This window comes from Eschrichtius robustus, chromosome 7 (assembly GCF_028021215.1).
Source record: "Eschrichtius robustus isolate mEscRob2 chromosome 7, mEscRob2.pri, whole genome shotgun sequence".
Classification (NCBI taxonomy): Eukaryota; Metazoa; Chordata; class Mammalia; order Artiodactyla; family Eschrichtiidae; genus Eschrichtius; species Eschrichtius robustus.
In genome coordinates, this window is record NC_090830.1 from 90295718 (window position 1) to 90321901 (window position 26184).

Genomic DNA, 26184 nt, shown 5'->3' on the forward strand with positions numbered 1-26184 from the left:
GTACGGGGGGAGTTTCTTGCCTTTTTGGAGGTCGGACGTTTTCTGCCAGCGTTCAGTGGGTGTTCTGTAGGAGCAGTTCCACGTGTAGATGTATTTCTACTGTATCTGTGGGAAGGAAGGTGATCTCCGTGTCTTACTCTTCCGCCATCTTCTCTCCTCCCCCCTAGAACCAGTTTTGATCAAGCTATGTTGATTCCCCTTATCATATATTTGTTTTCTATGTCATTCATTTCTAGTCTAAACTTCATTCTACTTTACTTTGGTTAATTTTGCTGTCCTTTAACTTCTTGAGATCAATGCTTATTTAGCTTACTAATTTTGTCCTTTCTTTCCTAATATATGTATTTAAGGCTATAGATTCTCCTCTAAATATTGCTTTAGCTCTCTCACAAAAGTTTTTAAATGTACTAATTTCATTATCAGTTCAAACTTATTTCGATTATGATTTTTCCTTTGTCCCGTTATTTATTTAAAAGTACATTTCTTAAGTTTCAGATATATGTGGCTTTTCCAGTTATCATTCTGTTACTAATTTCTAGCATAATTGCATTTGGTTTAGAAAACACACTGCTTATGATTTTAATTATTTTGAAATAAATTGTAATTTGCTTTTTGACCCAGGGTCATTTTTGGTATAAGTGTCATGACAGCTTGAAAAAAAGTATATTCGGCAGTCTTGGATGCAATGTTTTATATATGTTCTTTGGTCAACTGGGTACATCATGTTCTTCTGTAGTCTCACTGATTTTTATTTTTGTTTATACAACAGAAATTTATTTTATTGAAATTCTGGAGGGTAAAAGTCCAAGATCAAGGTGTTGGCAGGGTTGGTTTCTTCTGAGGCCTGTAGATGGCTGTCTTCTTCCTATAGTCTCACTGATTTTTGTCTGCTTGTTTTATTAATTACTAAGAGAGGTTTAAACCCCTCACTATTATTTTGTAGTTGTCTCTCTCTTTATAGTTTTTTATTTTATATATATGCTTCATTTATTTTGTATATATATTTTATATATTTTAGGGCCCTGTTATTAGGTGCATGCAAATTTAGAGTGGTCATATATTTCCAGAACACCTCTCTAGTAATGCTTTTTGCTAAAATTCTATTTTGTCTAAAAGTAATATACCATGCCAGCTTTCTTTTGCCTAGTGTTTGCATCCGTTTTTACACCCTTTTATTTTAAGCCTTTTTGTATCCTTATGTTTTAAATTTGTTTCTTGATATTTTTCATCATTTACATTGAGCATTTCATCCACTTATCACTTATTATAATTACTGATATCTTTGGGCTTCAGTCTACTCTTTTTATATGCTTTTTATTTGCACCCCATTCTGTTTCTTTTTCTGTCCTGTCTTGCCTATATTTTACCTTCTCTTAATTTGGAACTTATACACTTTTCCTGTTCTTTTAGTAGTTACAATAGAAATTATAAGAAGCATTTTAAAGTTATCAAAATCTAATATTAGTTGATAAATTTACCCTTCTCTTGAATAGTCCAAGAACCTCAGAACATTTTAAATCTATTTATATGTCTCCCAACCAGTATGTTAGTGTCGTATTGTATTTTTTAAAATTAATTAATTAATTAATTTTGGCTGCATTGGGTCTTTGTTGCTGCACACGGGCTTTCTCTAGCTGCAGCGAGCGGGGGCTACTCTTCATTGTGGTGCGCGGGCTTCTCATCACAGTGGCTTCTTTGTTGCGGAGCACGGGCTCTAGGCGCACGGGCTTCAGTAGTTGTGGCATGTGGGCTCAGTAGTTGTGGCTCGTGGGCTCTAGAGCGCATGCTCAGTAGTTGTGGCGCACAGGCTTCATTGCTCTGCGGCATGCGGGATCTTCCCAGACCAGGGCTCGAACCTGTGTCCCCTGCACTGGCGGGCAGATTCCCAACAACTGCACCACCAGGGAAGTCCCTGTAATGTATTTTAATTCAATGTGTGTATTTTAAACCCAACAAAACATTTAACCCATTCTCTGCTCTTAATTCCATCTTTAACTCATCTGGGATAATTTTCTGGCATTTTATCTTTTAGAATTTCCTTTAGGGTACTCTGCTGGAAGCAAACTCTCTCAGTTTTGTTGTGTCTGAAAATGTCTATGTCACTTTCATTCTTGCAAGATTTAGAAATCAAAATCTGGGCACTAGGGATGCTCATTTTTACTAAGTTGGTCACTGTTTCTAGGACATTTAAGTTGACAAAGCATCTGGCTCTCTATCTATCTATCTAGCATCTAAATACTTCCTGGGTTCATATTGTTATTTTCAATTGAGAACTATAGGGTTTTTACTTAACTTCTGTATTACACCTGTATCTTTTTTCTTCTACATCTAGAGTCCTCATTCACAATGACACAGAGGATAACTGAATTCAAACATCACATAATTACTCATTTGCTTTACCCAGTATTACAATAGGCTCAAAATGATAATCCAATACTACTCTACCAGTTATTACCAAAATCACTTAAACATTTTTTGCCTATAGTATACCCATTTTAAGTGACTATATCTACCTTGTTAGGTCATATAGTCATTTGCATACTATAGTTTCTCTCTTGTAACTTTTTTATATTTCAAAACATTAAAAATGTTTTCCAGCTCTGTTCCCCTCACTCACTTTTACATGGACTTTCTCTTTTCTTCATCCCTATTATCCCTGTTCTGCTCACTTTTGATTCTACAGTTTCTCCTCAGTGTGGGACTCTGTCCTGGAAAAGAGTCTTGGCTGGTCTGCTTTTAGAGTAGATAGGAACTAGACTGCTCCAACTTCTTTAGGCCTTACCAAGTGCTGCTTGCACTTACTCACTTTTGAAGTGGACGGTAGTGATACTCATCCAGTTTCAATTGCTGTTAACCCACCACACTTTCCAGTAAATATCTGTTGGATATTTTGGGGTCTATCTGTTTGTAAATAAAACAGGCCTTTCACCACAGACTTTGAAAAGCACTGATGAAAGAATCAGAGGAGGGAGAGATGCGTGTTAGGAGGCTTCATGGAAGAACCGTGGCTCTTAGGCTGGGCCATGAAGGGCAGTCAAAGTGGGAATGAATGTTGACATTCCCCAGGGCTCTGCCCTTGGCCTCCATCTCACTTCCTTTAGGGAGCTCATCCATTCCCATGCCTTCAAACATCACCTTCAAGGCAAACACTTTCTAATATCGAGGTCTTTAGCTCAGGAATCCTTTTTTTTTTTTTTTTAAACTGATAGTTTTGAAGAAGGGAGTGCTTTTTTTTTTTTTTTAATTTTATTTATTTATTTATTTATGGCCGTGTTGGGTCTTCGTTTCCGCGCGAGGGCCCTCTCCATTTGCGGCAAGCGGGGGCCACTCCTCATCGCGGTGCGCGGGCCTCCCATTATCGTGGCCTCTCCTGTTGCGGAGCACAGGCTCCAGACGCGCAGGCTCGGTAATTGTGACTCACGGGCCCAGCCGCTCCGTGGCACGTGGGATCGTCCCAGACCAGGGCTCGAACCTGCGTCCCCCGCACCGGCAGGCAGACTCTCAACCACTGTGCCACCAAGGAAGCCCAGGAATCCTTTTAACATTAGACTTGCAGAGACACTTGGAGGTCCCACAGACATAACAAATTCAGCATAGCCCAACCAAGAATATGACTTTCCCCCTAAACTTTGTCACTGCATCTCACAAGTTATGATATGTTGTGTTTTCATTTATTTCAAAGTATCTTCTAATTTCTCTTTTTTTCTTTGACCCATAAGTTATTTAGAAGTACACTGTTAAATTTCTAGATACTTTGGAATTTTTGAAATATTTTTATATTATTGATTTCTACTTAATTCCATAAGCATACTTATACAGTTCCTTTCCTTTGAGTTATATTGAGACTTTTTGAACCCCCAATATAATTTCTCTTGGTGAATGTTCCACGTGCACTTGAAAGAGTGTATATTCTGCTGTAGTTTGGTGAAGTGCTCTCTACAAATGTCAATTAGGTCAAGCAGGTTGATAGTGTTATACAAATCTTTTATATCCTTACTGACTTTCTTTCTACTTATTCTATTAACTATTAAGAGGTGAAATCTCTAACTATAATTGCAGATTTTCCTATCTGTCCAGTTTTATCAGTTCTATCAGTTTTTGCTTCATGTATTTTGAAGCTCTGGATTTGGAATGCTATCTTTAGCATACAATATACATTAAATATTCACAAATATATATGAGTCTGTGGACTCTACTTCTTGACTATTTTGTTCCATTGAGCCATTTATGTATCCCTGTACCAGTTTCACATTGTTTTAATTACTGTGACTTTAGACAATACTTTGATTATTGCTAAGGGAAACCCTCTCCCTTCCTCACAATTAATTTTTCTTTTCAAAAATATCATGGTTCTTTTCATGCATTTACTATTCATTTACTATTCATTCAGAATATGAACTGGTCAAGTTCTTGGTAAGTTTAATCTTAAGTATTTTATACATTTTATAAAATATATATGGTACATATCCCTATTGCTCAGAGATATTTTTCCTATTAAAGATATATAAAAGAGGTTGGCCAACTTTCTCTTTGAAGGGCCAGATAATAAATATTTTAGGCATTATGGGCCATATGATCTCTGCCACTTTGCCATTGCCATTGTAGCACAAAAGCACCTACAGACAATATATAAAGAAATGGCCATAGAACTCTATTTACAAAAACAGGCAATAGGTCAGATTTGGCCTGTGGGCCATAGTTTGCTGACCCCTGATAGAGAGAAAGATTTTTGGTGCATAGGTATCTTTTATCCATACTTCGTAATGAATCTTCTAATACTATACTTTAGTTGAGTCTACTATTTCTATGTGGGCAAAATATCCAAACAAAAGATTACTGTGTTCCAGCTTTCCAATATTTATAGCAATTATACCTGTTTGTAATCTTATTGCATTGGCTGGTTAACTCTAGAGCAGTACTCACCTATAGTGCTAACAGGAGGTATTGTTTTGTTAATCGGAAGGCTCTAGTTTTTCAGCTCCAAATATGATGTTGCTTGCTAGTAGTGTCTAAAAAATGTTCAAGTTTTAGATATGATGGTTAGATAGATGGTTAAAAGATTATATATCTTTTAAGATTCCTTCTAATTCAAATTGTTTCATTATGAGGTCATCGGTTATTGCTTTTTATTGTGGCTGTGGACTAATTGAGTACTCCACTGAGCAATCCATCACCCCCACCACTGACCTGTTTTTACTTAGTGTTTTCCAATTTTTTGGTTCAATTACTTGAACCTCAAGACAACACAGAAGAAAATTAATTCTGCCCAGGGATTAAGAAAAAGTAAGTAGGAAATGAAACTTATTTGTTTCAGAGTTATTTAAGGTGTTTTCCTTTGGGATTTTTCAACATAAATAAATTACTGAAATGACCTTTGAGTAACAATTGTAAACTTAATTGAAAATTCAACAGTGTTTTAGACAGATTGGAGGTGAAAGGTGCAAAGAAAAATAAATTGCTAAGACTTATATGAGAATAAAACCTACAATGTTTATTCCTGAAAAATCTGGGTCCAACATATAAGTTCATCAAGCACATACAATTTAAAAAATATGTATTTAAAGTTGAAAGTTAATAGATGCATATATGCTTATAAATATATATTTAAATATTTTAAAATTTCTTCTAAATAAGCATTCATCTACTCACAAAGGTGTCAATGGGAGTTTCATATTCATATTCTAGGCAAAAATTGATTTATTGTTGGTACAAAACTTAGTATTTCAATTAGTCAAAAATTTTCGGGGCTTCCCTGGTGGCGCAGTGGTTGAAAATCTGCCTGCCAATGCAGGGGACACGGGTTTGAGCCCTGGTCTGGGAAGATCCCACATGCCACGGAGCAACTAGGCCCGTGAGCCACAACTACTGAGCCTGTGCGTCTGGAGCCCGTGCTCCGCAACAAGAGAGGCTGCGACAGTGAGAGGCACGCGCACGGCGATGAAGAGTGGCCCCCGCTCGCTGCAAGTAGAGAAAGCTCTCGCACAGAAACGAAGACCCAACACAGCCAAAATAAATATATAAATAAATTAATTAATTTTAAAAAAAATTTTCAGTTTGGAATTCACATCCCAAAAATGAAATAAAAACAAATGTAATCAGTATTGCCATATTTACTTAATTTCCCTGAAAAACTAAAAATTAGTCCAGCTATAAAAATGAGGCACACATTAAAGAAGAGACAGGTTTACCATTGAGAATTGTGGAATTTTTCTTTGCAAGAGCATTTCAAGGCCCAAATAATAAAAATATTTCAGGCAATACATAGTAAATCTTTTAATTTAAATAATAGCATAGAATCCTTCTCAGAAATATTATTGTACATTATATCTATTATTTTATAATAATAGAAAATAAAATTAGTAATACAAATATTAAAAGCCAATCATCAAAATTAAATTAATGTTTAGCACAGACTATTATTTATACAATGTAAACAGGCAAAATCATCAATTCCATTTAATATAAAGTACATTTCCAGCATATAATTATTTTTAAAATGAGATTTATCAGTTTTAATTCAACCATTTCAAGTATTCATTCAGCTAAGGGAACAAAATAATTCTCTTAAAAATTCAAGATTTACAGATTAATATTAGAAACTTTCCCAATATAATGCATAGACTATTCTGATCTCCACTGAATTACATCATACAGAGACATGTATCACTTGCTTTATAGTTTATAATCAAGTATAACTGGTCACTGAAATCTCTTGACCAAAATATCACTGTAATTGTATGAGGCAAAGTCCTATAATAAGATGAATATAATAATGGCCATATCTTTTCAAAAACAGAATATGGAAGTTTTCGTTTTCACAACTATGAACTTGGTTTTCCAAAATCTGATTCCCAAAGCCAACTTCTAAATGTTACAGTGGAGGTGGGGCAGTAATGGAAATAAATGATTTAATGGAACTCTGAAGAAAAAAATAATTATCATAGATTTTAGTTTGAAAAATATATCTGGTGTAACAGATACTCAGAAGTACGTAATACAGCTTATATCAAAGTTTATTGGTTAGCTAAAGGGCAGAGAGTAAGAGGCAAGTAGAATGTAATATTTGCTTTTAACAAAGCAGACTGAGTAATATGCTAAGTGTTCGGGTGGGATAGGAAAGAACTCAAGACAGGCAAAAATTTCCTCTTGGACTTTCTATATAAACATCTGTTTGAGTTTTGGACCGTTCACCAATGTGCTCATGTGATGGAGAGGAGGAACTCTGCCCACCCATGAAAATGCTTCCCAGACCAACAGGTCCTTGTCTAGCTGCTCTAGAAAGGCAGCTTGTCCTCCGAGGTCCCTGGGGCCCCAGAGGAGAGTAGGAGTATAGGAAAATGGAAGCCAATTTGCATAGACAGTTAACCCATCCTAATTGGACTCTTTAGTGACCTAAGTTTTTCAAACACCACCTACAAGTACAGACTCTAGCTAAAAAACATGGATACATATCTGTCTTGAAGATGCCTGTAAGAGGTCATGATATGATCTTGCCATCTTGTGATCCGCAGAATCCTCAGCTCACTTCAGCTGTCTTTCCAAATAAAATCTTAAATAATACAGTTTAAGTCCTTTATTGGGTTCTGTAACCCCTTCAACCAAATAGGCTGCAGTTGTTTTATGTAACTTTCATTTCATTGGAAAATGTGGGAGGGTACTTGATGTTACCTAAGTAAGATCAGTGGGTAAACACTGTCCACCCCAAACCAAATGATGCTGCCTTCAGGGAGTTGTCAGAAAGAAAGTCAAATGATACACCAAGACAGCACATTTGCATAAGCAAAGCCCTTCAGCACAGCTCGAACACGTTCTTTATGAGGAGGCTCCAAGACACTTGGTAATTTCAAGAGTGAAGCAACAGAAGTCTTTCTTACTTTAAAGTCAAAAGCTTCTGAAGAACTTCAAGCACAATTTTATAACAAAAGATATACTGCTCCTAAATACATATATATATATATACGAAAAACAATGGAATGTTAATTGAATACCAATGTCCACTTTCAGAAAACACATTTGTACTTTTCAACCACAAAGAAAAGTGCCTAAAAAGAGCAAACATTTAACCAAGAACTTCTTTATGTAAATACATTTTTTAAAATATCAGGAAGATAAATGATAATAATATAATTCTTGGTCTAGAGCTAGTTAACTGAAGCTTAACTGAACAGAAGGGAAACTGACTCAATCTCAATCTCTTTATATCTTCACTGGATAAATCAAATTTAAACTTTTTTTTAGATGTACCCGAGTTCAAATGAAACACTTCATATCATTGAACATTGCCTAAAGAAACCCTAAAAAAGATTTAGGGGTACCTGTTTATTTTCATTATCCATATTCTCTTGATCCCCCAATGATTAATACAACTAATCTATGACATAAATGATTTCTTTTTTATGACATGTCAGTGACTTTGATATTTTAGTTGCAAATAAATATCCCCAAATTGCCATCCAGAAATTTATGGAAAATAACTTTAGATATGTTACTTAAAATGGCATTATGGACTAAGCATGTGTTTGGGCATTAGGGGACTTCAGTTTCAGTCTTGGCTCCTCTACTTGCTGTCTGAATGACATTATGGAACAAACTTCATTGCTCTGAACTTGAAGTACTTCATCAGTAATATCAGAGCATAACTAATGTCTACCTCAAACGGTGAGAATTCAATGAAACTGTGTAGGCAAAAGAGCTTTACAAATTGTGATGTGCTACACAATGTTCATCTTTATATTCATTATTGTTCTTATTAGAATTTATGTGGTGAGACTTACCTTTGTTTGGATCATTCCATAACGTTGTTCTCTCATTTGGCCCACTATATTCATGGTGTTGAACTGTAACAGGATGACAGTAATTTTGTATTATCCATAGAGGGGGAAAACACAAAACCCACAGATGCCAAAGGAGTACGCCATACTTCTTTTTTTTTTTTTTTCATACTTCTTTCCAGTAAAAGATATCTCAAGATTTAACCAGAAAGTTCTCATTTTCAGTCATAAGAAAATGTACTATGTTTAACCTTGTCTAATGGATAAGGAAGACTTGTTTAAATGGGTTTCCAGGAAAAAGCAGGAAGCAATCATTTATAATAAAAAATGTTCTCCAAAAGAAATAACAACAAATTTGCCCCTGTGTATACTTTTCTGTTCTCAGAAGGGAGGACTTAAAGCAGCACTGTGATTCTGCAGAAGTCTGAAGCATAGAAGACTTTTTCTGGCCACAACAGTAACACAGCTGTTTCTTATATAAAGAGCCCTCTCAACTCAAATGGAGACCCCGAGCAACAGTTGGCCCAACACCAGATTCTGCACCTGTGCACGGAGACCAGCACTACCCAGTGTGGTCACTAAGCTGGTGCAGGTCTGCAAAGGGCTGTTGCTAGACCACAATGAGATGAGTCCAGAAACTGGTAATAAGTGTTTAGAAACTCTTACGGCAATCTGACAGTGGTGTAACATTGAGCAGCCTCATCAGTGGAACAAGATATAGACCAGCTCAGGTGTTCCTGAACTTGCCTGAAAAGTCACATGTGGTGTAAGCTGAGGACGAGTCATGTGCAGCAAGACCACAAGAAATTTAAGGTTTGTCAACTGTCAACTATAATCCAAAAGTACATAAAAATCAGAGAAAATATAAGCATTCCTTTATTTATATAATGTCATTTCTATAATAATTTAAAATGTTAATTAAGCCTTTAAAAATTTTTATATTGAAATAATTATAGATACACAGTAAGTTGCAAAAAATGTACAGAGAGAGTCTGTGTATCCTTCACCTAGTTTCTCCCAATTATACCATCCTCTACAACTAGAGTATAATATCAAAACCAAAAAATTGACATTGGTACAATCTACAGAGCTTATTCAGATTTTGCCAGTTTAACATGCAATCATTTGTGAGAGTGGGCGTGTATGTGTGAGTATGTATAGTTCTATAAAATATTATCACATGTGAAAATTCATGCAACTGCAACCACGATCAAGGTGCATAACAGTTCCACCACAAGACTTCCTCCTGTTATCCATCAGAACTACCCACCCACCCCAACCCTCAACCCTTGGCAACCAGTAATCTGTTCTTCATCTCTATAGTTTTGTTATTTCAAGGGGATTACATAGTGGAATCATGTAATATCTAACTTTTCGAGACTAACTTTTTTTTCATTTAGTCTAATTGCCTCAAGATTCATCCAAATTGAGTGTTTCAGTAGTTCATTCCTTTTTATTGCTAAATAGTATTCCACAGTATGGACAGGTACCAATTTTTTTAACCATTAAACTTGTTGAAGAACATCTAGGTTGTTTCCCAGTTTTTGGCTATTATAAATAGATCTGCTATGAACACTTACATACAGGTTTTTGTGCGAACATAAGTTTTCATTTCTATGGAATAAATACCCAAGTGTTATTGCTAAGGTTATATGGTAAGTTTAGTTTAGTTCTGCTTTTGTTTTTTTTAAAGAAAATTTAAAACTATTTTCCAGACTGGATATACCATTTTACATTCATTCCTATAAGCAACATATGAGTAATCTAGTTTTTTCAAACCTTCAGCAGCATTTGGTGTTGTCATTATTTTTTATATTAGCCTTTCTGATGGATGTCTAGTGATATTTTATCATGGTTTTTTTTTTAACATCTTTATTGGAGTATAATTGCTTTACAATGGCATGTTAGTTTCTGCTTTATAACAAAGTGAATCAGTTATACATATACATATGTCCCCATATCTCTTCCCTCTTGCATCTCCCTCCCTCCCACCCTCCCTATCCCACCCCTCTAGGTGGTCACAAAGCACCAAGCTGATTTCCCTGTGCTATGCGGCTGCTTCCCACTAGCTATCTATTTTACGTTTGGTAGTGTATATATGTCCATGCCACTCTCTCACTTTGTCCCAGCTTACCCTTCCCCCTCCCCGTATCCTCAAGTTCATTCTCTAGTAGGTCTGTGTCTTTATTCCCATCTTGCCACTAGGTTCTTCATGACTCTTTTTTTTTTTTTTTAAAGATTCCATATATATGTGTTAGCATACGGTATTTGTTTTTCTCTTTCTGACTTACTTCATTCTGTATGACAGACTCTAGGTCCATCCACCTCACTAAAAATAACTCAATTTCGTTACTTTTTATGGCTAAGTAATATTCCACTGTATATATGTGCCACATCTTCTTTATCCATTCATCTGTCGATGGACACTTAGGTTGCTTCCATGTCCTGGCTACTGTAAATAGAGCTGCAATGAACATTGTGGTACATGACTCTTTTTGAATTATGGTTTTCTCAGGGTATATGCCCAGTAGTGGGATTGCTGGGTCGTATGGTAGTTCTATTTTTAGTTTTTTAAGGAACCTCCATACTGTTCTCCATAGTGGCTGTATCAATTTACATTCCCACCAACAGTGCAAGTGGGTTCCCTTTTCTCCACACCCTCTCCAGCATTTATTGTTTGTAGATTTTTTGATGATGGCCATTCTGACCGGTGTGAGATGATATCTCATTGTAGTTTTGATTTGCATTTCTCTAATGATTAAAGATGTTGAGCATTCTTTCATGTGTTTGTTGGCAATCTGTATATCTTCTTTGGAGAAATGTCTATTTAGGTCTTCTGCCCATTTTTGGATTGGGTTGTTGGTTTTTTTGATATTGAGCTGCATGAGCTGCTTGTAAATTTGGGAGATTAATCCTTTGTCACAAAAGACCCCGAATAGCCAAAGCAATCTTGAGAAAGAAAAACAGAGCTGTAGGAATCAGGCTCCCTGACTTCAGACTATACTACAGAGCTACAGTAATCAAGACAGTATGGTACTGGCACAAAAACAGAAATATAGATCAATGGAACAGGATAGAAAGCCCAGAGATAAACCCACGCACATATGGTCACTTTATCTTTTATAAAGGAGGCAAGAATATGCAGTGGAGAAAAGACAGCCTCTTCAGTAAGTGGTGCTGGGAAAACTGGACAGCTACATGTAAAAGAATGAAATTAGAACACTCCCTAACACCATACACAAAAATAAACTCAAAATGGATTAAAGACCTAAATGTAAGGCCAGACACTATCAAACTCTTAGAGGAAAACATAGGCAGAACACTCTATGACATAAATCACAGCAAGATCCTTTTTGACCCACCTCCTAGAGAAATGGAAATAAAAACAAAAATAAACAAATGGGACCTAATGAAACTTAAAAGCTTTTGCACAGCAAAGGAAACCATAAACAAGACGAAAAGACAACCCTCAGAATGGGAGAAAGTATTTGCAAATGAAGCAACTGACAAAGGATTAATCTCCAAAATATACAAGCAGCTCATGCAGCTCAATATCATGGTTTTAATTTTACTTCCCTAAAGGTTAATGAAGCTGAGCATCTTTTCATGTGCTTATTTATCATCAATACATCCTCATTGTTGAAATGTCATGTCTTTTACCCATTTTCTAACTGAATTACTTGCCTATTTATTTATTTATTTATTTTACTATTGAGTTTTGAGGGTTCTTTATATACTCTAGATGTGAGACCTTTGTTGGATATGTGGATTGCAAACAGTTTCTCCAAGTCTGTAGCTTGTCTTTTCATCCACTTCATAGCATCTTTCACAGAACAAATAATTTTAATTTGCTTTCCCCCTAATATTAGTGATGGCAAGAATGTCTGCTCTCACCACCTGTTTTCAATGCACTTGAAGTTCTAGGTAGCGCAATAAGACCAGAAAAAAGAAATATGAGGCAAATGAATTGGAAAGGAAGAGGTAAGTGTGTCCCTACTTGCAGATGGAATGACTGTCTATGCAGAAAATCCCAAGGAATCTGAAAACAAAACAAAACAGGACAAAAAAACCTCTTAGAACTAATAAGTGAGTTCAACAAGATCATAGGATACAAGATCAACGTGCAAAAATCAGCTGCATTTGGGGACTTCCCTGGTGGTGCAGTGGTTAAGACTCCACACTCCCAATGCAGGGGGCCCAGGTTCGATTCCTGGTCAGGGAACTAGATCCCACATGCATCCTGCAACTAAGAGTTCACATGCCACAACTAAGGAGCCCACCTGCCACAACTAAGGAGCCCACGTGCCGTAACTAAGACCTGGCACAACCACATAAGTAAATAAATATTTTTTAAAAACACAAAACTCAACTGCATTTGTACATACGTGCACACACAATGAACATGGTAGTAAAAACACAATACCATTTACAACTGCTTCAAAGAAAATGAAATAAAATAAATCTAACAAAACACGTACAGAAGCCATATGCTGAAAATGACAAAATGCTGATGAAAGAAATCAAAGAAGACCTAAATAAATTGAGAGACATACCACATTCATATTGGAAGATCCAACATAGTAAAAATGTCAATTCATCCTATCAAAATCCCTCAAGCTTTTTTGTAAACATAGACAAGCTAATTTTAAAATTTATATGGAAAGGCACAGACCTATAATGGTTAAAACAATTTTGCAAGAGAAGGAATCACTCTCCCTGATATTAAGACTTCCTATATAGCTACAGGAATCCAAAGTGTGATAATGGCGAAAGGATAGACACATAGATCAATGAAACAGAATATAGAACTAGAAATAGGCCCCATACAAATATTCCCAATGATTTCTGACAAAGGTGTAAAAACAATTCAGTGGAGGAAGAATAGCAAGTGAACCTTGACTTAAACTTTGCCCCTTATAAAAAAATTAACTCAAAATGGACTATGGACTTAAATGTAAAACATAAAACTACAGAACTTTAGAAAAGGACATAGGAAAAATTCTTTAGGACCTAAAAATTCTTTAGGCTAGGTGAGGAGTTCTTAAACTTGACACCAAAAGCATGATCCATAAAAGGAAATATTGATAAAATGGAACTTCAATGAATTTAAAAACCATTGTTTCTTGAAAGTCTGTTAATTTGTAACTTAAGATTAGGCAAATTATGAAAATATATTTGTATTATTCATCTTTAACCTTAATTTACTGATGGCAAAAGCTGCTGCACTGGATTGTCCTGACAAGAAAAGGCACAGCTTTTCTGAATATAGCTATAGTGGTTAACCAAATGATAATAGTGGAAGTGACTACAAAGAAATGAAGACCAAAAGAGTTCATCATGTTAATTTTACCTAGCATTATGATTCCTCATACATTGAGTTTTATAGCCATTATTAATTGTGAATTGCTAAAACCACACTTGTATTAATTGCAAAGATGTACTGGCTAACAAAGCAAAGAAACCATTAAAATGTACTTGTCACTTACAGAACAAAAGAAATAAGTTCCAAGACAAAAGAATTATTTTAAAGAATACTAAAATAAAAAGCTCATGTTCAACATTTCACATGTAACATTAATACTCTGCAGACTTACAAAATAGCACTTCGAATTGCTAAGACTAAAAACCCTTACACGATTGCCAGATAATGGTGACAGACCGTACTGAAGGTGCTTTACTGAAAATCTGGGCTGAAGGTGTGGCAAAAAAAGATAGTTAAAGTACCATTTTCTAATGAAGCCACAGCTTGACGAACTCAGGGACTGGCTAGTAATGCAAAGTGGTAACAACTCAGGAAACAAAAGTAGCAAAGTATTTACCATTGCAACTTACTGACTGCACAGCTATTGCTAACATAGTGATTCAGTATATGTTTGATTTGAAAGTGATGTGATAAGAAGGAAGAATTCTTCCTTTTCTCAGTTTGATTAGTGATAAACACAACTAACTAGCCTTAAACTGCATAAAAATGCATAGTACTACATTGTCATCAAATGTAATTTGGAGCTTAAGTTTTGTGTAGGATTATGTTCTGGTAGTAGAGCTGCAATGACAACAAAACAAGTCTGAGGTAGTTATACAGATTAAAGAATTTATCCCAAAAGATAAACCAACACACTGCTTCATCAAGAAAGTCTTGCTACCAAAAAAAAAAAAAAAAAGAACCCTGCCAGATGAACTGGACAGTGTGTTTAGTGATGTGGTAAGAATTTTTGATTTCGTAAAGGTTAATGTGTTAAATTTTGGATTACTCACTTCATTATGTGATAATATGGTAACATAATTAACAACTGTTAGAGGGGAAAGTTCTATCGAGAATGTTTCAACTACAGAGCAATATCAGTGTTGGCAAGAGAAGAGCCAGTTTGCTCCCAATGTTTTAAGGATTTTTAAGCAGGCTTACTTAGAAATAAAAACGACTATAAAATAACAATAAAAAGAAATAAATGGTTACATATTCTCAGATTTTCATATCCTTTAGAGTTATAATTGATAAACTAATCTTAAAATGTCAGCCACACACGGCTGGTATACAGCTTGCAGCATGTAAGACTCCCTGTGTGATTTCCACAACGCACAAACTGGTCTACATCCTGTTCACCAAGGCCAACCCACTGTCATGCTCTTGGATGTCACAGCAATATATCAAACTGCTTTGAAAGTTTCTAAATGCTTACTCTCAATTTCAGAAAACTTATCTTTCTGCAAATAACACAGATTGTTGCTGGTCCAAGACCATACTTTGAGTAGCTCTGGTGGACAAAATTTCTGAAAAGAGTAGAGAGGGGCATAAGTAAGAACATTTGACAGCTCAAGGCTCTATGAAAAGCCAATAAGGCAACAATGGATGCATTTCCTTTTTTTGAACCACTATTTTCCATCGAATCTAAGCATCCTTAATTGTAAAATACATCACTATTTTACATACTGCTAAGAAAAACACTGTCAATTAAGCTGACAGATGACTTATCATAAAACACATTTTGAGTTTAAAGAAGGTATAATGTTGGGGGAAAAAAGTGCTCCTCAGAATCACAAAATACAATACTTATAGTTGTTACAGTTTCTATAAGAAATATAAAATAAGAACAAATATAAACAAAGTAATTATGATGAAGAATATATAAAATAAAAATTATGCTAATGCGTTTTCTGTTAAAAGGATAAAACAACATTAATTATAGGAACAGGTAACAGATTCATACTACTTAAATTTTCATCATTTTTGGGACATTTGTCATTTTTTTACCACCCGGTTTATATTCATTCTTTGTTAAAAACAACAAAACAAAACTCTCAGTTTGCTTTGGAAAACCATTCCTCTCTCATTCTCAGCCGTATGGCCTGGAGTAGTCCTGACAGACCTTAATGGACCCGCATCTCCCACAGTGATCAGTTTAGGGAAAGGGCTATAACTGAAGCGGAAACAGTGAAATGCTAGGAGATATTGGCTCAAGCTTCTGAGAAAAAGAAACTCCCTCTGTCCTCCAGGGAGTTTCTGGGAGAGGACATTTTTCTACCCCTGACGTAATACTACCTTAGAATGGAGAGTTGTAGAACCCATGCAGCCAATTTGCTATCACAAGGGAGAGTTTGTCACTGTTGGGGTATAACTACATAATGCCTAAGACAGCAGAGATTTAACATTTGTTCTGATAACAAGATAACTCTGCAAAATTTGCCTACCAGGACAAATGCCTCGTAGCCCCTGTTGTCTATGACTGAGGTGTGGATTTTCATATTCCTTGTGGGCATGGTGAGAGCCGCTTTCCCCCCAACCCCACAGTGCCTGCTAACTAAACAAATGTCTTCCCCTCCTCACTTCTGCAGCACAGGAAAGCAGTTCAGTAAAAGTAGGCCTTTTGGGGCACAGATCTAAAGTCACATTCCCTAATTAATCAGTAATAAAGATCACAGTAGAATCACCATATGTCTAATTCTTGTGTTTATCCCTTAGCTGGTTCCAAATTTAGGAGGAAAATAAAGAATTGTTAATGGTTGACTCAAACCCAACAATATTATTATCCTTATTTTACATATGAGAAAACTAAGTTTCAGAGAAGATGAGCAATTTGCAGAAAGTCACCAAAATCTAAAATGTGTGGCAAAACTGGCAGTCAAACCCAGGGACCTCTCATTAACTCTGAAGTCTACTTTTTTTTCCCAATGTGCTCACATGCATGTATTTCTGTTCATTAAAAATAGGCACACATCATCAACATTCTCTAACAAGATTCTAAAAACTGTATGTGTGGGTGGAGGGAAAGAAAAGGAAAATGAACTCATGTTTACGATGCACCTACCACGCTCCAGACACTGTCCGAAGCCATTCATTTGCATTGTGTACTCTAATCCTCACAACCACCTCCAAGAACCTGCAGCAGTTAAGTGCGAAGCAGGTATCCAAAGCTCACAGGCTCTCTATTTACTCAGTTGCTCTTGAAGGCCAAATATCAGTCTTCAGCTATTAGAAGGCTGTTAAAAGTATAGTGTTTACTAACAGCATCAGTTTATCTGCTTAATTCACACACTTACTGAAAAGTTCTTTTCAATGGCACAGAACACAACATCCACACATAGGAACACCCCTGTCCGGCCCACGCCAGCACTGCAGTGAACAATGATGGGTCCTGTAAGGTGGCTCTTCCTCACATAACGAACATACTTTATAAAACCTTCTGCTGAGGCAGGAGTGCCATGGTCTGGCCACTTGGTGAACTGCAAGTGTTTTACAAAGTGACTAGCTCCAGTCTGTGGGGGTGGGGTGGGGAGGGAGAGAGGGAGAAAGGGAAAGAGAGAGAAGGAGGGAGGGAGAGAGAGGAAGGCAGAGAGAGAGGAGAGGTTTATCAACGTCTTATAGTAGAGATCTTCTTTTAATTTCTAATATGCCAGAAATAGTTAATAATAATTGCTATATGGTAATAGGATAATAAAAATAAAAATACTAACAGGTGACAGGAATTTAGCCCTTACTCTGTGCCAGGTACTGTGCTAAGGACTTCACACACATTATCTCATTTAATCCTCACATCAACCCTGGGGAGGCAAGCACTGTGATATCCTCAGGTTACAGATAAAAAAGTAAGAATTTGATTGACTGATAGATGTATGCTAGGTCAGAAGGCTCATATGTTTAGAGCTGGGACAATAATGTAGTCCTCCCAAATCTAACTCTACCATCTTTCTTCTGCACCATGAGAATGTAGAAGAGTCCAAACAAACCAAGAATCCAAAACACTTAGGATGAAAGATGAGCTAACATGTTAGGAATAAGATAGAAAAGCAATCGATCTTGGCTTAAATATTATGATACTAAATTTAATTAAAACAGTAAGTGCTGTCAAGTTGCTTAACCGGGATTTGGTGGGGGACAACCTCCTCTGGTGATGAGGACAGGGCAGTTAATGACCATGTGAGTAGACTTTGGTCCCCACTCTTGTGCTGAACCCCCTGAAAGCGGAGCCACGGAACTCTCCTCAGTGTTGACAGATAAAGCACTTCGAGTTTACCGATCATCCTTTCCAGAGGGTTCACCCTTTCCCCAATGTGGAGCCCTCATTTTACTTCACTGGGCACCCTTGTGAAAAAAACTCAGGAAGGGTTTCTCACTGCTCCTCTGCTTCTCCCTAATGCACCACTTTTTTCTACGTTCCAAATAGAAATACAATTTTCCTACGTTCCAAAAAGAAAACCTCAATTTTGAATCATCGGTACATGAAATTGGATGAGGAAAACGATACTTGAAAATCTTGTGAAGGCACCAAATTGAGGATAGCTCTCACTCCATCACATATTTTAGGGATTAAATCTTTCATGCACTGTTGACCACTGAGAACCTGCACGAAGGTGGGCCTCACTGGTTTCCTGACACAGTGCCATGATGCAGATTCTCCAAACAGCAACCCCATGGTTTTGAGGCTTGTGGGCCTCAGCCCAAAGGTCACCATCCTAGACGCCCTTGTCAAGGGTGCACAAGTGGAACCGAGCATTTGAATCCTTGCAGACAGATCATTCCTCTGGGCCTCCCAACTGGCCTATATTCTCCAAGCATGCTGTCCTTCTCCTGCCATAGCATGTATCACATGTCATTTGGAACTGGTGTTTTCCTTCCCCACTAGACTGTAAGCACTCTGAGAGTTGAGACTGTGTCTGTTTTCTATCTCCAGCATCTGGCACAATACTTGGTTAATAGGAGGGAATCAACAAGTCTTAGGAGAGTGAAGGATCAGGCAAATCCTCAGGTGCAGAGAGCAAGCACAGGGCCTAGCACACAGCCAGCAAGCTCTCCATCAATGTCAGCCATTATTACTATTCTTGGCCTCCATGGTCACACCACTCTATGCTCCGATCCTCATGCTCTTCAATTCTATCTTTTCCCCTCCCTCCCCACTTCTCTATCTCTTCAACATCTCCCTTTGCACTCAGGCCCCCATCCCACAGTAAACTCGTGGAAACCATCATCACTTCCCTAAATGCTTCTTCCACTTCCTGGCCTTGCCTCCCATGGGCACTGCACTCTGCAGCCCTCTCTAATCAAGGCCACCTATTTTCCTGTACTCCAGGTACCACAGAGCCTAGAGATTAGGTTGCATACCCCTTGCTGCCCAATGCTATTTCCAATTCATTATTCCTTCTCTTTGTACAAAAACCTCTCTTCCTTTTGAGTTTCATACCTCTCAGCTTCATCTTCTCATCGCTATCACCCTACCACAGATTCTGACCGGGCAAATTTGGGATCTCAACAGCCAAACAGACACTCTAACCTCACATTTTTATTTCTCTCTTGCAGAGGAGACCATTTCTTTCTTCTAGTCCTCACAATGTGATCATTCCTTGGACTCACCATCACCTATAATGTCCAATATCAAAAATCTTCCAGTTCTTAGATTCCAACATCATTTTCTGAGCAGAAGCTCTTATGCTACCACCTCATTTGTGCTTCACTTCAACTCCAACAATGCGACTAAATGGAGCTCTCCTGTCCTTGTTGTCCTCCATTTCCTCCTAGCCCCTGATTCCATCCATCTCCCTAAATTTAGACTTCATGGCTGATTATCTAAATCATTCTCCTACCAAACTGTCAACTCCTTTCATCCTTTGAATCCTGCCACATATACTAAGCAACATCCCTCCCTGGGTAAGTCTCATAACCTGTGGTCAGGAATCCCATGGTTAGGAAAAAATTAATCACATAGTTGCATATTTTACTGTTATTGCAAATTATGGGTTTCAACCTCAGCACCTCCAGCAACCCTTTTCCTGATCATTGCCTGTGCTCCAATCAACTTCTTTGATGATGACTACAAATCTCATCACTCTTTTCAAGTTTCCAGTTTAACTCCCATCCCCTTCACTCCTATAGAACCCATGTATCACCTACCTGCTAATCAAATCCACTTAGAGCAATGTAACATCACTTTCTCCTATAAATCATTCCTTTTCTACTTTCTGAGTCTGTTAGAGCAAGAAATGAATTATTCTAGACCAATACTTCCCAATAGAACTTTCTACAATGATGAAAATGCTCTATATCTTTGCTGCCCATATGGTAGCCACTAGTAACATGTGATTAAATACTAGAAGTGTGGATACTACAAATGAGGAACTGAAGTTGTTATTTTATGTAAGTTTAAATAATTTAAATATAAAATAGCCAAATGTGGCTATCGCATTTGACAGCATAATTTTTGAACACTCCTTATAAGTCACAAGTCACATAAAGTCTGCCAATTTTATCTGAATAACACCAAAGTCTTTGCTTTCTATCTAACTGTTAACTGCCCTAGTTGATCATGGACTCTTCTTACTAAAATTGTTCAATGTCTCCCAATTATCTTCATAATGAAGTTCATGTTCCTAGCTGAAATCCAAGACATTTCATGTTCTGGCTTTCTCTATTTATTTTCTATAGCCTCATCTCACCTCTCATTACTCCCTGGCATTGAACATTTACATTCCAGAAACACTTAACTACTTGTATCTCTCTATACACATCCCATGCTATTTTATACCTTGATCATCTACTTCCTCTTTCCAGCTTTCTCCTTTGGGTAATTCTCAATCCAGATGTCACCTCCTCTAGCAAATCTTCCCCCCAAGCCCAAGGAGAGCTAAGTACTTCCCTTCTGAGCTCCCAAAGCACCCCATACAAATCTCAATATTACCACATTCATTGAGCACAGTAACTGGAGGTACCAGTGAGCGCGCCGAACTCTTTGCTACTCAGCAAGGAGCAACAGTGCCTGGCACAGTGATTATCAGGAGATCTTAAGGACTCCATACATATCTGTCACTCTCAGCAGAAGCAGCCGAAGTACATCCCAGGATTAGGCAACTTCCAACACTCACTCTCAACTGCCCCAACTCCCCTTTTCAATTTTTTCATCTCTCCAGTCAGAGTTTGGTTAGGCAGAAGTAGAATTGGTGTTGTCTTAGTTTCTGGTGCCAGGGAGAAGTAAAAACAAGTTACTTTAAAAAGTATCCCCAGCTATGTCCCATCTTACTCCTAACTTCTCGTCCTGACACGTGTGCTTATATAATGAAATATATATATCTAACACTGATTTTTTTTAACTTACGGGACTTCTTGACAACTTGAAATATTCGAATGACAAAATACTGAAGTATCTGGTAGTTCTCCAGGAAGATATGACAATTTTTCAGTTCCAAAGGTTTCTTCATAGAAACGGGCCAGTAATGGTGGCATTTGATAACTCCACCTTCTACCTCTCTGGTTATCATGACAATAACATTAGAGTTATTTTCCAAAACCATTTGCCAAAAGTCATTTGTGGTAGTTGGCAGTGGTCCTTGAGTAGCAATATAATAATACTCTTCTCCAGAATTGACTATTTTAATATAACTAGCATTGATGTAGTCCTTGTTTTCTCCAAGAGGAACACGTGTTGAATCATCTATTACAAACGCAGAAACATAGGGCAGACAAAGGAAAAGCAAGAGATGCAATACACCCAGATTTCATGAAACCCTTTCACACAGGTAAATCCATTTATCTCTTTGACCAACAGAGAAGATGGCACAGGAATTTCTTTTCAAAGGGTTATTTCAGTCCATGAATTTAAATTCTTCCCTCCCCAAAACCTACTGGCATGACCTAAGAAATATACAATTAGGTTAAGGTAGTTTTTTAAAAATTCAGTTTCTGAACAGAGAAGGATGCCATTGGTATCCAGACATTTTGAGAGATTTCTGTTACATATGGCACAGGTAGGAATAGGCCAAGGGAGGTACCTCCTAGCCTGTGACTGAACACAGCAAAGGAGGAGGCCTCTGAGGGAGCAAGTGAATGAATGACATTCTCCTACAAATCCGGAAAACTTGCAAGCCCAGAGCAGCAGAGCCAGGAGGGAGAAAAAAAAACAAAAGATTGGGGTACTTGAGCAGATACAAATCCCAGGATTACTGTAATTCTACCAATGCCCCCCACACAAGGCAGCCATCTTTTATGTCCATTCCCAGCCTTCACGTGGTGAAGTGGCATGCTAATCAAAGGTATTGTGGCAAAACGATGCTACAAAGGGGATTTGCTCCAAGTAACATGAGACTCGTCCAACATGGACTATTATAACAAACAGGAGAGGGGAAAATCCAACTACTTGGCTCACTAATAAACTCCACTGGCCCAGGAACTCTCTTCACTTTACACAGACATCTGGAGCTCTGGTTCCTCCACTGCTCCCACAGAGAGAATAAAAGGAGGGTCCTTCCCTGCCATGCAGTGGTCTCACCAATAGTTCCTCTCCATTACTCAAGGTCATGCGACCCACTTATCTCCCAAAAACACTATGACCAAGATCACTGAAGAGGGCTTACACAATTTCTGACAGAACCTTTCTCAAATTCCAAAATAGCAAACATAAATCTCTCCTTGTAAATATGAATAAATAGAAAAAACAATCACTAGATATATAAAGATATCTAGTACTTCACAAAAGTATATAATTCTGAGAAATCACAGCAAATGTCTTCCTTTCTATAAGAGAGAAGAATACTTTAAAAACTCCTATTTGTATTTTAAATGAAATTTGAGCAAACATTATTTTATTATTTAAAAGAATGATGTATATCTGTTTATTGACATAAATTTGTTATATTATTAAATTATAAAGGAGGTAAAAGAGCATTAAAGTGAGATCTTTCATCATATGTATGTATGTATACATATATATCATATATAAACATATGATTCAAAACCTGGCAAGTATTCATCAAAATGCTAGCAGTGACTATTATCTAAATTTTTATAGTGAATATGTACCATTTTGCAGAAGAAAATAATTTTTTATTTTCAAAAGGGAGATTTAACATGTAAAAATGAAACAATCTAAAGTAATAAAAGCTTGCTTTCAAATAAAAACCACAATTACTCAATTAAAATCCCTAAAATGAGAAGCGAACAGAAAAACAAATTAGTGATTTAGAAAACCAGCTTAAGGAATTTCCGCAGAACTCAAAAAAAAAAAAAAAAAAGTGAAAAAAATGACAATAATTATTAAAATACTAAAGGATGCAGAGCACATAGAAAGAATATATAAAAGGAAGGAGTTTCAGAAACAAACTATGGAACACAGGCATACCTCAGAGATACAGTGGGTTTGGTTCCAGACCACCACAATAAAGGTACTATCACAATAAGCGAGTCACATGAATTTTTTTGTTCCCCAGTGCATACAAATGTTTATACTATACTGTAGTCTACTAAATGTGCAATAACATTATGTCTATAAAACAATATACGTATTTTAATTAAAAAATACTTTACTGCTAAAAAATGCTAACCATCATCTGAGCCTGCAGCAAGTTGTAATCTTTTTGCAACAGTAACATCAAAGATCACTGATCATATCACTATAAAAAACATAATCATAATGAAAAAGTTTGACATATCGCGAAAATTACCAAAATGTGACACAGAGACATGAAGTGAGGCCATGCTGTTGGAAAAATGTGCTCAACAGAGGGTTGCCACAAACTTTCAATTTGTAAAAAACACAGTATCTGCAAAGTACAATAAAGTGTAGGGCTATAAAACCAGGTATGCCTGTATTTAGCAAGAAAGAAATAAGTAGTCATAGGAGAAAAGTTCCCCTCAAAAAGGAGATAGTAAGAGATGATCATGAGCCCACTGCCACAAATAATTTGCCTCCAAGTGAGTTCCCTGATCAGAAGCAAGGCTGTGTGGACTACCATGATGGTGGATAAGGCATCCTGCAAGTCCAGATGGTAGATCTGGTAGAAGCTTGTATGCGAGGAAGGCAAATCCATATCTAGTGTCTATTTTAGTATGAAAAAAAGCACCGTTCTTTCTATGACAGAAGCAGTCCAATGTAGTCAACCTGCCATCAAGTAGCTAGCTGGCTGATCACCCTGGGAAATGGCGCCATATTGGGGCCTCAGTGTTGGTCTCTGCTGCTGGCAGATTGGGCACTCAGCAGTGGCCATAGCAAGGCCAGCCTTGGTGAGTGGAAGTCCATGTTGATGAGGAGCCCATGCATAGCTTCTACTCCTGCCAGCATGCCTACTTTGTTCATAAATCCACTGGGTAATGACAGGAGTGGCTGGGAAAGAGGCTGACCAGTATCTACAGAATAGGTCATCCTATCCACTTGATTATTAAAACCTCTTCTTAAATCACCCTTTGATGAGCATTCACAAAGGACACAAATATATTCATGTTTTTGGCCCTTTCAGAGAGATCTATACACATTTCTCTCTCCCAGATTTCCTTGTGACCAATTTTCCAGTTATGTTTCTTCCAAGTCCTTGACCATCCAGCTAAACAATTGGCTATAGGCCATGAATTAGTAAAGATTTGTACCTCTGGCCATTTCTGCTTCCAAGCAAAATGAACAAGCAAGCGCACTGCTCAAAGTTCTACCAACGGGGAAGATTTCCCTTCACTACTGTCCTTCAGGCATGTCCCCAAAATGGCATTGTAGTGCAGCTGCTGTCCACTTCCAGGTGGTGCCTGCGTATGGTACAGAACCATCTGTAAACCAGGTCCCAGTTTTCTCTTCCTCAGTCAATTGATCATAGGGAACTTGTCATGAAGCCACAGGTACAGGCTGAGAAAGAGAAGGTAATGTAGCAGGAGAGGGGACCATGGGCATTTTGGCCACTTCATGTAACTTATTTGTACCTTCAGAGCCTGCTCAAGCCCGACCTTGTATATACCACTTCCATTTGATGATGGAATGCTGCTGTGCACGCCCGACTTTCAGGCTCATGGTTAAGTGTTCAGTCTCTACTAAGGCCCAGTAGCAGGTCAAAAGCTGTTTCTCAAAAGGAACAGCTCTCAAGAGTAGAGTAGTTGTTATACACAGAGACTGGCAAGGCTTTACTCCAAAATCCCATGGGCATGAGCTGTGATTCATCTATAAGGGCCTGACAAAGGCTTCAAACAGTATCCTTATCTTCCACTGACATTGCATCTACTGGATCCTGTGGCCCAAGTGGCAAAGCAGCTTGCACAGCAGCCTAGACCTGTGGCAGAGCTTTCTCTTGTTCTGGGCCCCACTCAAAACTAGCAGCTTTTGAGTCTCTTGGTAAATGGGCCAGAGTAGCACACCCAAATGAGGAATATGTTGCCTCCAAAGTTCAAAGAGGACCACTAGGCACTGTGCCTCTTTTGGCTGTAGAAGGGGTCAGATGCAAATCTTATCCTTCACCTTAGAAAGGATGATTCTGACATGCCCCACACCACTGGACCTCTAGAAGTTTCACTGAAGTAGAAGGCCACTGAATTTTTTGATTAATTTCCCACTCTGTGACACACAAATGTCTTACCTGTAAGTCTAGAGCAATCAGTTGCTACTTCTTGCTCACTAGGTTCAATCAGCATGATGTCATCAATATAATGGACCACTGTGATAATATTAAGTAATGGAAAGGTGATCAAGATCCCTGTGAACTATGACATAGGGATGGAGAGTTGATATTTCCCTGAGGTAGAACAGTAAAGATGTACCACTGGCCTTGCCAGCTGAAAGCAAACTGTTTCTTTTGGTCTTTACTAACAGGTATGGAGAGAAAGCATTAGCCAGATCAACAGGTACACACCAGGTACCAGGGGATGTGCTGATTTTCTAAAGCAATGAAATCGCATCTGGTACAGCAGTTGCACTTGGAGTCACCACCTGCTTAAGCTTACAATAATCCACTGTCATTCTCTAAAATCTATCTGTTTTCTGCATAGGTCAAACAGGTGAGTTGAGTGGGGATGTGGTGGGAATCACCACCCCTGCATCCTTTAAGTCCTTGAAGGTGGCACTAATCTCTGTATTATCTCCAAGAATGCAGGATTGCATTTAGTTTACTATTTTCCTAGGTAGAAGCAGATCTAGTGGCTTCCACTTGGCCTTTTCCGCCATATTAGCCCTCACTCCACAGGTCA

The 26184-nt window shown here is 37.6% G+C and overlaps 1 protein-coding gene across 1 annotated transcript in view; it reads right to left on the minus strand.

Annotated features, from left to right (window-relative positions):
• Nucleotides 1-26184, minus strand: part of PTPN20 (protein tyrosine phosphatase non-receptor type 20) — a 92705-nt gene that overhangs the window by 15114 nt on the left and 51407 nt on the right. Inside the window, 5 exon segments of the mRNA XM_068547890.1 lie at nucleotides 7875-7936; nucleotides 8775-8837; nucleotides 17307-17522; nucleotides 20465-20468; nucleotides 21355-21685. Of these exon segments, the coding sequence (XP_068403991.1) occupies nucleotides 7875-7936; nucleotides 8775-8837; nucleotides 17307-17522; nucleotides 20465-20468; nucleotides 21355-21685 (676 nt within the window).